Source organism: Lingula anatina, chromosome 1 (assembly GCF_051362555.1).
Source record: "Lingula anatina isolate TDL-2025a chromosome 1, LinAna3.0, whole genome shotgun sequence".
Classification (NCBI taxonomy): Eukaryota; Metazoa; Brachiopoda; class Lingulata; order Lingulida; family Lingulidae; genus Lingula; species Lingula anatina.
The window spans coordinates 48,949,576-48,966,897 of NC_141767.1; the positions used below are offsets into that span (position 1 = coordinate 48,949,576).

Genomic DNA, 17,322 nt, shown 5'->3' on the forward strand with positions numbered 1-17,322 from the left:
AAATTTTTGATGTTTGGGAAAGCAAACAATGCTCTTTGGTTCAGTTTAGAACTATGATTTACCTAGTCAAAATTCTAATTTCAAGAGGGGAATATTTGTGCCTATATATATATATATATATATATATATATATATATATATATATATATATATATATATATTTTTTTTTTTTTTTTTTTTTTTTTTTTCAGAAATCTATAGGACCCTTACTTGGACACATTACGGACCTTTAATGATGATTTTTCCCTTTGTTTGTATCCATTCTGCTTTAAAAGACCTGCCCTTTTCGCACCCACGCGCAGCCGCGTTAGGATCACTTGCCAAGATGTTCGTCCTACTGCTCCTAATCAATTTGAAAGTATGGCGGGAAATTGCTGACGTCATGACCTACATATGAAATGCACTCTGTTTTGGCCTCACAAGCCTATTGTCACTGTTACAGGCGCACTTAAAGTATTCTCAGTTTTGTAAATAGTTGACCAAGCATTGGAAAAATGAGCTTTTGCACCCAATATGTAAGTGTAAGTGTCTGGTGATATACGTCAGAATATAGAAAACATTTAACCTAAGGCAAGAAAAATAGCCCGGTTAGCTCAGTCGGTAGAGCATGGGACTCTTAATCCCAGGGTCGTGGGTTCGAGCCCCACATTGGGCGATGAAATATTTTCCATTTTTCAAATTTAATTTGTATATATTTTGTCTATATCACTTTGTGTACACTCATCACTGTGTAAAATGAATGTGAGGAGGAGAAGAAAGCCAAGAAATTGGTGATAAGGCAATTTTACCAATTTGTCAGGTAGTATTACATGTTCCATCTAATATAGTCATGATCCAGAAACCTAACCCCTGATGGGACTACTGTTCCTATTGTTCCTAAGTTATAGTGGTCTCTAGGACTTAGATTACTGATAATCTGATGGATTTAAAGACAGGGATGAATTGTATAGCACTAGCGTGTAACAAAATAACCAGAAACAACTTTTATCAATATGTCGCAGAAATCATTTTATTGTAAAGCAAATGTAGTACAAAAATATCATAAAATGTAGTATTTTCTTAAGAAGAAAAAAAAAAAACAAAGATAAGCTGAACATTCTATACAGGAAAAGGTTCTGATTTTAAAAAAATGCTTTCCCAGTACTCATTTAATCACATCTTTCTTTTACATAGGGAAAAAAACTTTACAGAAATTGAATGTAGGCCTATATCAAACTCATCAAGAAACTGTTTAGATTCGATAGCCACTTTTGAGTAAACGTTCATTATAGTAACGTTTCTAATCATGGAATAAACAAGATGACGTACATTTCACATTTGACAGATAAAGTCACATAACTAAAGCATGTACACACATGGACTTTTCAATGTCAACCATGAAAGATAAAATCGGGAGATCTACGGTCTTGTAGCATTTGATCTTCATTTTTTCACTTTCAAATTTTCGACTGGCTTTTTATTTGGCTTGTTTAATTTTTGCTTCTGTGCTCGTTCTGTATGCTATGCCTTTTTCAAATAAATTTTGAAAGAAAATTTTGGTGTTTCGCGGAGAAAGCAATTTTTCATAAAGAATCTGTTTTAGCTTGAACTACCTTTACTACCCTACTCATGAAGTATAAAATTCATATATTTTTTTGTAGAATACAACTCTCTCTCTGAAGTTCCTTTCATGGGTACATGTAGCTTCTTTTAACGCATGAAATAAAAACGCGGAGAAAACATGTATAATGCGTATTTGTCGGTCAAAATCTTAGCACCAGAGGAATGGCTTTGAAACGAGAAGTTTTTTGTAAAGCATTTCCCCGAGGAAAACCCTGCCTTAATCAGCAGCTAATTACAGGGGTCATACTAAAGTAGGATCTTCCTTTCTTGTTTCGTCCACATCGTCATCGTCGTCGTCCTCACTATCTAAATCTATCCCGTATTTCTCCATCGCTTTTTCAAATATATCACTGGTGCCGTCGTCATCGTCTATCTGGAGGGACGCAACAGAGAGTTTATCGACCTCTGGGTCGCCAAGGCCTAGTGTGTCCTTTTCATGGGTTTCGTCTGAAAATGTCAGAAAGTGATTTTACTCAAAATAAAAGTGCTGTGTGCGTTTGCCCACATATCTAGTGGAACATCAAAAAACGTAGCATCGCTATAAAACTAAAATACTTAATTACATAAACCAGTCATATGGTAACCGGTCATGAACGCAGTCTTTCTCTCCTATGTGCCTTACTTAATCCCCTCCCACCCCACCCTCAGGTTGCGGAGAAATAGTGAACTTACCTTCCGGCGTTGCCAGATGATTCGCCTCGTGCATCACTGACTTTATGTCTAATTTCTTGGTTTTCCTGTTACCTGCAAAATCATGACATTAAAGCGTTTAGTTGGTTTCTTTATTTGTTTTTGCCTTTTTACTTTTGTAAACATTACTAATATGTTCGTGGTGGTTTTTATCGTTTTTAATCATCCATTTTCTATTGTATTTATCCTTTTGTTTTGTTTGCCTCTACTTTAAGATTGAATCATTGATCTAAGTAGGCCTAAGTTTTTATTAGCCTCCATTTATGCAAAGGGCGATAGAAGGTGGCATTTAACTTGGACAATAAATATTGGATTATCTCAAATAACAGAAATAGGTAACTGGAAGCTACGGAAATGAAGTACCTAAGAAGATTGTTGAGAATATCCTGAACAGAAAGAAAGACCAATAAAGAAGTGTCACAACCTTGCATGTGTACAACGATCACTGATGAAAACAATTAGAAAAAGTCAAATGAAATCTCTGGGCCATACCATCAAATAGAAAAACTATTAAAACTAATAAAAAGTAGAGGAAGACAAAAAAAAAACAGCATATATTGACAGCCTTAATAGTTATGTATCAACTCAACGATTGTCCAACTCATCCAAGTGACTGAAAATAGGGAAAACTGGAGTTCCATTATCGTCGATGCCTGCACCGAGCCTGACACTAGAAGAAGAAGAAAAAAAAGAAGAAGAAGAAACATTTGGCTCAAACTTATCAACATTAATTTTGAAACTTACCATGTTCATCAATTTCGTCCACTGTTACGACATCCACCCCTTCCATTTTGGGAACCTTCGCTTTCTGGTCCCATGATGGACCAAAATGAATGTCAAACATTTTCTTGAACCTGTTCATATTCTTCACTTGGTTGACTCCCTTTTTAAACTTATTTAGAGGGATATAGACAGACTTTTTGCGCTTCAGTTTCATTTGATTGCCTTGGACTTTATGGAGATCTTCTGGAAGACCGTATTCATACCGAGTCTCTTTCTCAACTTGAAGCACCCGACTAGTGACATACTGGCTCATAAAGCGTTGTTTTTGTTCTTTTTCAAACCTCTCTCGCACTCTCTTTAATTCCTTTTGCTGTCTTGCCCTTGTTTGGCGTTTCATTTGTTCTTGTTTCTCTACAGACTTGTTGTGCTGTATGACCGCGTCCATTTGGACCTTCGATAAACGCTTAAAGAATTCTCGTTTCCTTTGCTTTTTGTGAATTTCTGTTTGTGTCCCGTATACGCTGGTTATCTCTCGGTATTTCGTGGTTTCATTTGGTGTTAAAACGTAATCTGTAGATCTCCTCCACGGAGGAATTTTTCGAATCAGAATTTCTTTTTTCGAAGGGCGCGTCTCTGACTTAGATGTGTCTAATAGTCGACGAGTTTCAGCAACATAAATAGATTTGCTTCTTTGATATTCGACAGGCAATTCTTCAACCTTTGTCTTCAATGTAAAAGTTGTTTTGTTTCGAGTGAATTCTCTCTTTAACGTTTGAACGTTCCCGTCGGGCTTTTTCGTAGTCCCGTGTTCAGCAAATTTCTCTGAGGTAACTGTAACGGACGGTTGTTTAGTTGTGTCCCTGGTTTGACTAGATTGCGACTGAGCTTTGTGGGCACTTCCTACATTGTTATTTACATCTTTACCAGTCGAAGCACCAGATCGGGTTCTAACGCCGTTTTCAGTGTTTGCGATTTCCTGAGTCGCCTTTGAACCTTCGTCGTGTTTAGTATTGTTACGTAAAATTCCTTGCGGTTTGGCATGGGCTTGTTGACTAGAATCACTTGTTGCGACGCTTTTTGTGTCCGACCTGTAAAGAAAACACAACTTAAAATCATGAAGTTGATAAGCTATTAGAACTTCTTCAATAGTTTATCTAAGGCCTACTAATTTTCAAACCAAAAAAGTTGAGCAAAGTGTAATCAGCAGTCAGATTTGCATCCTTTTAAACATAACCGACTTTACAAAAATTATAAAAACATAAAACCGAGAAACGTAAAATCTTACTTGTTTTGGTGTTGAGACCTCGGTGAAATATCTGCTCTATTATGGGCCCAACTGCTGGCAAATTTCTTAGATTTAACAAATTGCGCATCCTTATCTCTTGTTGATTTACCTGCATAACCTGCGAAGAAAACATAACATAGTTTTGTTAATGAAAAATACCCATAATGCCTTACTTCATCAATCTCATAGTGCCCAGATTTATTGACGGCACGCAACCAATTCTGCTTCGTAACAATTTACATAAGTATGCAGTGTATGATTTTATTCAATATCGGCATCAGTGTCGCAATAGCTTTTCCTGGCTTGTATATAGACCTACAGTATTAATAATTTCATTTACTTCATTCTATTTATTTATTTTGCATTTTTCATTGATCACCATTATTCTCTTTTATTTCTTATGTCAGATTTATCTATTTATTTCATCTCTTTTTTATTTGTAGTAGAAATAGGTTTTCCTGAAATAGAAAACGGAAGAGACACCCGCCGTTGACTCTATAGTAAACCACTATACTGATTTGGCAGGCAAAGGTAAACCTAAATGTTTCTCAACGAAAACGCTCTTACATATCCAGCGTTAGCGTTAGTAACATATCCACAAACAAACTCATTCCCTAAAAGCTAAGCTACATTTTGATCACTGTATGCGACTCTTACTGGACGTCTTTTAAGTGCAGAAATAGAGACATATTATGTTCTCAATACCATTGCTCATAATTCTTTTGTACGCTTGATTTGCCAGAAGCAATATATGAAAGAAAGTTTATACCGGTGCGAGGTATTTAAATAACATTCATTTTATTCAAAGTTAAATAAGGGATTAAAAGGTTACCTTAAACTGTGTCAATAAAATATGTTTACTACATAGGTGGACCGAATTGCGAAATAATAGAAGGTGTGCCACACATAGCACATTGAATTTAACGGATTATCCAAACTCCGACAAAAACGAAAAGCCATATCATGTTTGGTTTACCCATAGAAAGCACTCAGTGGAATCTTAACAGGGAAATCTACTTGCAGCTTATCCCGATTGATTTCGCAATGGCTTTAGATTATACAGCTGTTTAGCTATGGAAGTTGAGGAGAATTCATCAGGTTTTTTTAATATAAAAATTTGTACCTGATCACTAACAGGAGACTTCTAAGATATGGAAGTCAAATTTTAGATAAAAAAAAACTCGCAGAGGTACACGTATGGTCTTGTTTAAGTGGTGCAAGACTATGGCAATATTTTTCGATTTAAATAGGATAACTGATACATGAGCTTAAGTTTTGAAAAGAATAAACAGAGAAAAAGACAAGAGGGAGAATTGAGGTGAAGGTATATTTACCGTCTCTGTGTCCCCGTGAAGTGTGTGTCTCCTGGCTATTAGGATCTGCGCCACCGTTCACCAGGTTGTTAATCTTGGGGAGAGCTCGGGTAGGGGAGGTCTGCTTCTTGCTTGGAGCCGAAGATACATTGCGAGCACTAGTTTCGACCACTGGGAATAAAATATTTCATTCTATTATTATTATTATTATTATTATTATTATTATTATTAAATTTGCAACCCTAGGGTTGGACAAATACATTCTTTGAATCATAGGTGAAAAAAGTTAGTAATGAATAAAAAAAGAATGTTAAAAGATTTAAAATAAAATAACTAAAATGCAAGGTCAAAGATAAAATAAAACTTCCATCGCTCACTGTTATCGATAAATTATGACTAGTAACGTAAACGTTATTTGAAAGTATGAAAAAACGTTGATGGATAGGAAATAACAAAGATCGCGTTAAAAAAGGCTACACAAGCAAATAAATCGCACGTGAAAAGTGAAAAAAATATGAAAATAGGATGTTTAACAACGAAAAAAGATAAAGATAAAAATGAAGGGGAGGGGATGAAAGATTACAGAAGCAGGAACAGATGGACATATACAGGGAAAATGTTATATATGGAAAGCCTTTAGGCTTTGTAAATGAATGTAACTTGCATTTTTGACTTCTGGTTAACGGTAGGGAACTTGTTCGAGTTCCGCTGTTGGTGGCCTCTCTCTGTAGTACGTCCCGATTTGCTACAAGTCCGCGCGAGTTTAGGTCTGCTCGAGGCAGAGATTCTTGATTGTTGCTCTTTCTTCCGTATCTATAAGGAAAAAATAAACAATAGAGATATCTTTTTTGTTATATCATGTAAACTCTGGAAAGTTTCTTCGTGCAAACCTGGAAGGTTTCTTCATGTAAAATCTGAAATATGAAATAAAATTGTATCGTTCAATTTCTGAAATGAGATCGTCTACTTTTTATGTACATGAAAAGATATTGCAGGCATTATCACTGTAGAAATGTACGCGTATAAATATAAGGTGGAGCAAATATCATTTACTGAGAATTGCGTGTTGTAAAATGCAGGGTCACGAAATCTCACCTCCAACAGACGAAATCGCATGCATAATTTAACTACGATCGTATGTTGCACACAGTATAACAACGTAATTTAAGCTGGATACTTCAGTAACCTGTGACTTTCACAGTCCCCGTATACCACATGTTACTTTTCACAAAAAGCAGACGTTTATACAAACTAATGTTCTATGGAAAATGCCCCTCACTCTGCTTCTTCTAAAAGAGTATGGCAAAGACATCTACGCTTGTTCAAAAACGTTCTTAATTTTTAGTCAACACCATGATTATAGTTTCAGATCGTCTGAAAATGGTGGCATTAATTTTGTGCTGAAATCTGAAAATCAAACTGATTAAAACTATTCATTAAATTATGCCTGTTCGTTTTGTAAGTTTACGTACATTTCTCGGGCAGCAGATAAACAACGGCTTAGAAGCAGCTGACTTGGGGTAAAACTGGAAACATCAGAGCTAAAGATTGAACTACTCATACTACTCCACGATGCCGCACTGGAAGGCATTTTTCGACGTCCAACCGGTAGTCCGTGAACGGGAATCTGGTCACTTTTCTGAATTGTTATCCGTTTAGGCGCCGCCTCATGCTCTAAGGTCAAACTGACCACCTTTTTGTGCCCCTCCTTAATATTTTTTCTCTCATCATAATGACTCTTGCTCAATATCTTCTAAAAGCTGTTTTAACAAATTGACACTTATGCTGACTGTAATCCAACGTTTTTGTCCGTGTAATTTCGTTTCCTTCTATCACATGTGTGTTGGAAGGTATTTTTCTCATGGAATATTTGCCCTCTGACACGGCCTATCACGTGACAGAGTTCGTATTTCTAGCTGATGTCACCTGGGAGACAACAGTCACCATAGTAACAAGCTAATAAACACAGGCGCTTAAGAACAAGTCTACTGTTGTGTATCACCATTAACAAAGGGCGGTGTTTACTATTTTTACATATGAGTGTAACCTCTCTGGTCTTAAATGGGCCTCTTGCTTGTAAAGGAAATATTATCAACAAAGAACGTTTCGACCCTAATTGTAAATCTGAATGCAGCTTTGTCACATTGACGAATCGGGGCAAACTGGCGGCTAGAATTGCATTTCAGTAGGTGTAATTTACCTTTCAAAGTGTTGCTTTTCGGTTCTTTGTTAAAGAGATGATTTTATGTAATCAGTTTTCTCGATTTGCGGATATCAAAATACAGAGTCACAGCTGGAGTAAATAGTTTAATATTTATATTGAAATATTATAATAAGAATATATGCATAAAATTTGAGCAATTCAAAAGCCATCTCCCGCTATTTTTAATTTTACTTCGTATGGCAATGTACGCATATTTTTCATCCAAAATAAAATAGTTGTCAAATCATAATGATCAAATACAAAGACCAGGTTGTTTTATTATGTGAATCTCCAATGTCAAAAACGACATGACCTCAAAGGGATAGAAAGGTGCTGATGACTTTTTTGTTATTTGCACGCACAGAAAGTACCTTGAACATTTTTTTCTTATAGGTCCTGTTATTCTGTTTGATTATTCAACAAATTACACAAATACGGTAAAATATGAACTGATAACCGAACTTTTGATCGCTTGCGAACGATTGATTCGGGCCAATGTAATGCGGTGGACAATGCGCAATGCGTTTGTTGCGACGGTCCTGGCAGCCAAGCGATTTTCTCTAAAACCAAATCAATTTTCTTTTTTATACGGCGCTTGGCATTCTTTTTTTATACTTTGCAAATACATGGTTATGCGTTTCTTTGAGAATCATTTTAGTTAAAAAAAAAAGAGCTTTCTTATTTTGGATGGCTTATAAAATGCAACAGAAACTAAATATGAGATAGTATGTTACCCCAAAAATAAAGTATAGCTCCTATCTATGAGAGCTTTATTCTCTACATCTCATAATCAGAAAAAAGAAATTGGGAAAATCATATCCATATCTTGTTTCAATTATATATAAGCTGAGTTCACTCCGACACATCCAAAAAAAAAATATAACCATAAATAACGTGATCAGAGCATCACACACGTATCATCGACTAGAAACAGTCATATTTTTTCCCATACATATGCCATAAACCCATAAGCACTGCCTAGTACTATTTCCAAAAACGGAAAGCGTACTGATGCAACCATTACTTCCCAAAGTGCTAACAACTTCAATGATGCATAGTTATTGCAATACCAAACATGGGGGAAACTGCCTGTCCGACAGGTGGTGACTGCCTGAAACGTCAGAGGACCTGCAAGATTTTTGATATCGCAGGTCTTCTGGATTGGCAAGATCTGTGACAATACAATACATAAAAATAAATCACATGCAAAAGTAGACTAACGGGAATAAAATACTTAGTTCAGACCAGCACAGAATTGGGAGGACCTGCAGATTTCTTGTAGTGCAGGTCCTGGTTTCCACGTCTCCAATTTTTCCCCATGGCTGTTCAATACAATGAGCAGTAGCACTTGTACGCAACAAAGCATGGAACAGGTCCATAAAAACTGTAAATTTAAATTCCTTTAACTGTAGCTAAGAACGATATGGTTTTAATTTTTGAAAAGTCAATTTCAGCTCTCTATAATCTACTTCCGATGTCGACACTTCCGATGTTTTATTATCAGTTTTATTACACACCCTTTCAGAGAAAGAAGTATGATATTGTTCCAGATCATTACATTTCACCGCTAAGCAGACCACGCGTAGGGGACAATCTACAAATTCAAGATATTCAATTATAGATGCTTTTCTAGAACAAGTCGAGCGTATTATTAAGATAAACTTTGAGCAAATGCTTCATAATACAGAGAAAACAAGGCTCTTGTTAACAGAGAGTACATTGTACGCTAGGGGTGTATTAGCGACAAAGCTGGTTTACGTAATACCGACTGTCGTTATGGTGTTATCATGTTCATAATACGATATACATGGTTAATATTAAACAGGGAATTTCAATTTCTGTTTTCTGCAGATCAAATTGAAAATGATTATTTTAAAATCCTATCCTGGGGGTACGGTGTTCATATCCTATAAGAATTGGATTTAGAGTGAAGGGGAAATCTAAAGGCATGTCTGCGTATGTCTGCGTTCATGGGTCAGATTTCTTAACCCACTGTAGTGTATAAGTCAGTGAATATTAAGATCTCTTTGTTTTCTATTATCACAGATTGTCACGTAGATACGAAGACTGCCGTTATATTTACATGGTAACCAAATGTTATAAATTCCGTATTATCGAAACTTATTCAAAGTGAAAATAATTTTGAGAGTAACTGCATATTCAGTAATTTAATCAAAATGAGCTCAATTTCGACAGCAAAACGGATGGAAAAATATCTAGTTTGACGAATGGGTGTATATGAATAAAAAGAAGATATATACGTCTAAAAAAGAGCATATTACCATCATCAGCACAACTTTATGTGCATGGTTGGACATGTGCATGGTTAGACACCCATTTCAGACACATTGGGAAATCGTTAGGGTTCGCTACAGGCTTGAGAGCATGCTTGTAGATATAAAAAAAACCCATCGAATACGGCGTATTGTGTTGAAAATAATATTTCTGAAAACCTTTTATTCAGAGTTTTCACTTACCCTGATTCTTTTTTCGGTGATTGATTATCATACGCTTGAGCATGGATTTGAGGAAGGCGGAAATCACCCTCGTCTTCTTCCTCACTTCCTCTTCTACGCGGTCTCTTAGCCATAATAAACGTCCTGGATAGTCCCTATTTATCTATTTCTGGCATAATTCACTCAGTATTGTTGGGTCAGATGTTGCCGTCAGCGAGAAACGTATCTTCAAGGAGTTAATCGGTATTTGATATAGCTCTCCACTTAAGATACACCTTTCAATGCAGTTTGGGTTCAGTTAATCCATAGCATGTGCAAACACTTCTGGACACACATACACGTGTGTATAGTTGCTATGTGACCTGCGTCCAAAACAAAGGTCACCTTCAGGTGTACCGCCTGAGTGATTAAGTCACCTGTAAAGAGATTTCACCGGTTCTCGCTTCTTACTCGCTGTCATCTGTAAATATTCTCGCCGCCTTAACGCGTAGTAGCGACTCTTGAGTAAAGAGCACAAATTCTGAGCAAATCTTTAAGAAAGATGGCCGCGCTGTTTATCTCTCATCTGTTCAAACTTTTTATTCGTTGCCACCCGCTTTAAGTTAACCTTGTTTTGGTGTTTATAAAGGAAGCTTATTGTCCTTCTCAAAACAGACATTTGATTCGTTTGAGCCCTTGACTGCGAGGGAACAAAGGAGGGTAAAGGCGTGCCGAAAATTTTACTAAAAAATATAACACAGTGTCCATTTTCTTTTAACATTCCATTAAATATTTACTGTTATGAAAAAGTAAAAAATTAAAACACTTTAGACAACGGATTGAAAGAAAGCGATTTAAAAAGAAACGGTAGTTTTTATCCTTCTCTCCCTAAGGAAGCGCGTTCTTGTCGTAAATTGAAAGGATATAACAGCGTTGTTGGCTCCTCTGTGAATGCACCCATTCTATTTGTAACAAAAACAGACGGAACAACAACGGTGTACAGTATCAAAGTACACATTTTAGAAAACTATCGGTGTGTAAAATAACAAGATAATGTCAACCCTGAATGAAACATTACGTGTGACCTGCAACTGTGGATTTTCTAGCTTGATTGCAAAATGAGTTGATATGAGGGAAGGGGCCAAAGGTGGTTGCAGGTAGGGGGTATTTCAATGGTTTGATACAATGGCCTTCGGTCAGTCGTCTCAAAAAGAAAAGGGGGAATTTCTGTTGTTTTCCACTCTCCCCCTACCTACAGACGTCCCAACAGCACACATCCATATTAGTTTTAATATTATATTGTTTATGGGACTTAAGCAATGCGGATTTTTATTTATTGTTTTTAAAAGTTGCTTCTCAACCTAAGTAAAGGATTAGTTTCATTATTAAAGCAAATTATTCTCTTTTTTACTTTTAAAGATGAAACACCAAAAACTACCAGTGTCCTTGCAGTCATACAACTTGCTGTGTTAACTAGCTGTGCTCACTACCATTGCCTTTACCATAAAATAACAAAAACGCTTAGAAAGTGCCCTCAGCTAATCGGTATGCATCATCCTTGCAAACCTATGATTGACACAATTCTTGTTTTCATTAGAAATTATTGTTAAGCACACCAAAATTACTCTCATCTTAGATTAATGAATTGTTAGTTTCTGAAAAACATGTTTAAGAAAAAAATATTTAAAAATCGTCCAGTGACTATCGTTATGTGCAATTTTCAAATAAAACTGTTCATCACTCAATTGACTTGAAACTTATGTACCCTTTTTTATGAATCCACTCTTTATCTTTTGTCTTAGTCGATTGAATGATTCTACGCATTAGTGGCATCTCTTCCTGTTAAAGCTGAACTTTTAGTACGGTCTTTAATTTCATTTTGCCTACTTAAAAGGAGTGCAATATGCCTGTGAGATACGAGTACTATTCTCTATAAAGAAAGTATGTAAACTTACTACTAAAATTCTAAACTTCTGTTTGATTTGTTAAAAATAGACTACCAAGATCATTGTCCATTCAGTACACATTGTCCGTTAGTGCTTAACAATTGAACATTTAACCCTCAAAGCATGTTTTCTAACAAAATAATATCTTTGAGTCTTCTAATGTATTTTCTACAATACTCCGGTCGCTTACAGAACAATGGTTTGATCATAAATAACAACTATATGCTTGTCAATCTGACCGTAAAACGTGAATCCAATGCAATGTTTACCAAGTACATCATTGTTGTAAATAAACTAAGAACCTCTTCCTTCTGCCCAAGCTCTAGGCCAATAAAAACCACAAAGGAAGACGATCGTTTTACACCATAAGAAAAATAATGTTATGGAATTTACCATAACTTTTTTCTTAGCTTATGTACGTGATTATTTACTCAACTTTTGTCTGCATGTCCATAAAACGCATGTTACGAGTACAGTTAAGGTAATACAGCTCTGATCTATGGATCCATAAAAAGCAAAACTTAATGATTGCCTAGAGATTAGCTGACATTTTGACGTCTCGGTAAACGAAACCGGGTAGATAAAAAAACGCATCATCGTTATTATCCACATAATTCATCAAAGATTCAAATAATATATATATATATATATATATATATATATATATATATATATATATATATATATACTGTCTTTGTACTGACTCAATAGCATTTATAATATCCATGTTAAAAAGTGCTAAAATCACAACCTAATCACGAGATGCTGCAATCCAAAATTACGGAGTTTTCTCCTGTAATTTCTTATAAAAGGTTATTTTATCGTTGTTCTACACAGCCATCTCAGTTTGTCTTTTTACTATAATCCATTCCTTGGCAACTACTATACATGTACATGTATCTTTATCCCTCTACAGCCCCGGTGGTCGTGAAGCAAATCCTGCTATATATCTGGTAACTATTTACTATTTTGAAAAATTAAAATATTTAAAAATATGAAATATTAAGTCCAATAGATACTTATATCGACTTTGTTTTTAAATATTCCAAGTATAAAAAAGTATAAAGTATAAAAACATGGTAGATTGCTTATAATCAACTAAACATGTGGTGATTCATTATTTTCCCTTATTCTTGTCAAATGTATCATATATATATGAATTTGAATTTGGACATAGTAATGTTGCAGGACGAATTAATGCTAGAAATTATTCTTAAGTTTTACACCAACATATTTGCAGGTGTCCTCAAATCAATTTTGATTAATATTATCACGCAGAAGTGTTCAAACAACTTCCAATGAAAATCAGTTGTGAACAAACAGTACTTTAACCTATTCAGCCACATATAGTTGAAGTGTAATTTGAAGATGTTTTTGATCTCCTAGGTAAAGGTGGTGAAAGGCACGAGATTAGTATGCCTAGTTCAAGCTGTCGGTTGTATTTGTCAAAGTCAACTTTAGGACAGTAATCCGTCTCAAACACCGCCGAGGAAAACTAGCTTTTTAATGGGTGAGCAGAGCAGCTGACACGGTAAGAATCTTTTTCAATTAAGTTCAGGCATGCCTCTTTGTACATCATTTGTGCCACTTCGGCAACGTTTCATTGAACCTTTCATGATAATATCTATGAAAGGCCATTAATTTATTACGTGAAATCTGACTTATCTCAACAATATCATCTAGTCCTTACAGCTGCAACTTTTATAAATAGCAAGGACTACTATTGATTAAAACAACAACGTTAAACATCCGGGAAATAAATGAATAAAGGTTTTTACCAAGGTGTTTCCATAAAATGGGCGTTCAAAATTTCAAGCGATTATTATACTGTTTAAGTGAATTTTAGGTTACAACACATTCAAAAACAAACGACTCGCATTTCAATCACACCAGTTACTTTATCGCATTTTTCTCTGTCTGTCATTTGCATAGTCTATGTGTAGCCAATATGGCCCATGACCACACTTCATCTATGAGGAAAATTGCAAAAATATGCAAAAGCAGTAAAATTGCCCATAAGGCTCTATATAGGAATCAAGACCACAGTTCAAATCACCATAGCAACAAAACTAACATGGGTACCTACATTTTTTAACAAATCTTAATATGGATATTATAGTGTCAACTATGTATGTAAAAAATTAAAAGGATAACTACTCTTTATATGAAATTCAAAACTACACAATAAATGCAATCTAAATAACACACAGAAATATAATAAATTTCATTTTACCACCAAAACGGCAGTTATCGCAATTATTCTGAAATCTGTGCTAGCCATCGGACCATTGGACCTTCAACGATGGCTACCCTCCGTCACAATCTTTTAAGAGATAATTACCAAAAACATTTTATTTAAAAAAAACAATCGACGAGGTTTAAATGTCGGAACGTATTCATTAACCATTGGTAAGTATGAAAAAAAATCGTCGTTTACCCCAGGCTAATCCGGTGTAGGGCACTTTGTCCGCCAAAGTAAAGAGTTGATATGCCTTTAAGAAAATTCTATCACACAGATATATCATAAGGACATTACCTTACATATTTTCATTAAGAAAAACTGCAACCTGTAATGCCATCAGAACTGTGACAGGGGCGAGTACCTTTAAAATCCATTTACAACAAAGATATGCAGGACAAGTAACCATTTACACTGTCTGTTTGTTTGTCTGTCTGTCTGTCTGTCTGTCTGTGCATCTCTCGTCCGCTCCTTTATCTCTTCCCTTGCTTTATTGCATGAAGTGCAGTCAGCTCAACTCCTTAATGTAAATATTGCCTATAAAATCTCTTATAGTTAGCGTTCAAATCATGTAATTATATTGTCCCAAAAACAAGTTTCACTCAATACCCACCGATTCTTTTCGTTTTGCTTTTTCACCAAAGATTCCGTCTCCTCATCCGATTCCCCATCAGACTCGTGGATCAAAAAAGTAACTTTGTTCCTTATTGTTGGTAATTTAGTCCCTTCCTTATCTGCCATTTTAAATTCTCCATTGTCTCATTGCATCTAATATTTAATACCGTTTTGCTGAGTAGATATCTTCGGTAATTTTTGATTCGATCTCAAATTGTTTTACATTAATTTATACGAATGTCACCCATCATGCGCAGCCATTACCTGACTCAAAATTTGTGCGGGACAGTGCTCCTTAGTAACGGGGCATTAGGAGGATCGTAGTCTAGTCCACGACCCATCAACAAACCACCTGTATGAAACGTGAGCCCTCCAGACGCACACCTACCCAATGCTATTATTTATGTAGCTGTACACATCTGGTGTTAAATTAACCGTATGAGCTTAAAAGCAGTTCAGGTAGTTCGAAATAAGGGGGGGGTCTTGCACAAAGAATGTCTGTATACTGAATTTCAGGTTGATGTTTTTTATTGTAGGCGATAATTTTTGCTTGGCTGTTTTTTCCCGTTTAACATCTGGATAAAAAGATAAAAAGAGAACGCCTCGCTTTTTAGGACACGCTAACAGGTAAAAAAGGTATTTCCACACCCAATCCCCAAAAAGATGTGCCCTCACGTTTCTTTATTTTGCACTCCTTTAACATGACGTGTTTATATTTCGTATAATAAAGATACAAAACGCAATGCAAATATGAGACGGTAAATAAATTTAAGATTATTAATATAATAAATCAGCCCTTGGCCAAGTAGAATGCAAATAATAATACTATGCAACACACTAAGTATTTATTTAACGAGTTACATCATTGCAAGAAACTACTTTGAAGGCGTTGAAAATTGAAAAGAAACAACAAAACAGGTGGATTATTACTACCAGAGGTTATATGAAGAGGTTTTGCACTAACAGTCCAGTTCCAGTTTTAAGTAAATGAAATTTATCCTAAGCAGTATTTTAGTTCGCTTTGTATTTGCACAATCCGCGTAATCAAAGTTAAGACGAATAATCTTATGGCAAACAGAGAAGCCTCAAAGGCAAATGCAGGGGCTTAACGAGTGTGCTCGACTAATTTGGATAACTCACCTACAGCAATTCCATATACAATGACATCGCTACGAGTAGACGATTTTGATCCTACTCTCAATAAATGGGCAACGTTCAAAAAAAAAATAAAAAAAAATAAAGTATACGACAAGACATCGCTTAAATATAACATATACGGCACAATTCGAATTTTGTGCTTGTCTGTGATGTAAAAATCAACAACAAGGTAACCTGACACAAATATAACAACGTTCGGGTATATGCCTCCAGAGTAGAAATCAACCGAAACCTGTTTTGATAAAGGGGGATTGATAAGACAATGTTTGATTAAAATATTGATTAAATTCAGACAATGTATGACATTTTTCCCTGAGCATGTATTCACAACCGTACACACTAAAACACACACACACACACACACACACACACACACAGAGAGAGAGAGAGAGAGAGAGAGATGAACGCAACAATTAATCATTACATATCATTACCTAGACTGTGTTAACACTCTTCCAGATACAAAACTGCTAGCCAGCGTCTTAGGAAGGACTGGGACCCTCTCAGAGGTGGAATCAACGACAACAGTTTGTGAATACACCCTAGACAAAAATGGCAAAGTTTCCTGTGTCTTAGGGCGGCGGGACTCCGAACGTAACCTCATTCTGCCGTCAAAAAAAGTACATGCTACAGAATCCACACAATTACTTTACAACTTTAAAGGTATTCTTATGTGGAATGATATTTATGTCCCATCCTTCTTTATAAGAGATTTCTTCTTGAAGGTTTGATCGCCGTCTGTTATTCCGAATGGTTCTTCTTATGCTTGTGTTTTGGTACGCGCCAAGATGAGTTTTTAAATCTGTGCTTTCTAGATGTCTGCTGTCAGTTCTGTCAATTCGTTGTTATCCTACCTTCCAACTGTCTAGTTTCGAAATTTCCAATTTTAGGTCAGGTTGAAATCAACAAAGTAGTTATTTATCGGTTGCGACGAACGCTGGCACAGTTTTTGACTAAATAAGATACGTGCCTTCGCATAAAGAGATAGCAGCATGTTGCTAATTCAACCCACGGCTTTTCAGGCATCCTATGTATAACATCCACCATCCGTTGGGAGTTGCTGCTAAATAATAAGTTACTCAATAAATATGGATAGCGTTAAATGGATAGTCG

General features: G+C 35.7%; 1 protein-coding gene and 1 non-coding gene across 6 annotated transcripts in view; one reads left to right on the top strand and one right to left on the bottom strand.

Moving 5' to 3' along the window:
- Window positions 1-582: 582 nt before the first annotated feature.
- Window positions 583-655, top strand: Trnak-cuu (transfer RNA lysine (anticodon CUU)). The gene has a single exon. It is a non-coding gene; the product is annotated as a tRNA-Lys (tRNA).
- Window positions 656-982: 327 nt separating this feature from the next.
- The window catches only part of LOC106150453 (uncharacterized), a 33,685-nt gene continuing 17,345 nt past the window's right edge, over window positions 983-17,322 (bottom strand). The window contains exons 1-7 of one of the 5 annotated variants that reach the window (XM_013523281.3): window positions 16,644-16,813; window positions 6,278-6,426; window positions 5,635-5,784; window positions 4,301-4,418; window positions 3,037-4,103; window positions 2,275-2,346; window positions 983-2,049 (exon numbers count right to left, since the gene is read on the bottom strand). In XM_013523281.3, the coding sequence (XP_013378735.2) occupies window positions 1,844-2,049; window positions 2,275-2,346; window positions 3,037-4,103; window positions 4,301-4,418; window positions 5,635-5,784; window positions 6,278-6,426; window positions 16,644-16,813 (1,932 nt within the window). In that variant the 3' untranslated portion in view covers window positions 983-1,843. Of the gene's footprint in view, window positions 2,050-2,274; window positions 2,347-3,036; window positions 4,104-4,300; window positions 4,419-5,634; window positions 5,785-6,277; window positions 6,427-7,085; window positions 7,521-10,293; window positions 10,879-15,049; window positions 15,418-16,643; window positions 16,814-17,322 lie in introns of those variants that run through there. The other 4 variants (XM_013523282.2, XM_013523285.3, XM_013523283.2 and 1 more) reach the window with 4 other exon arrangements.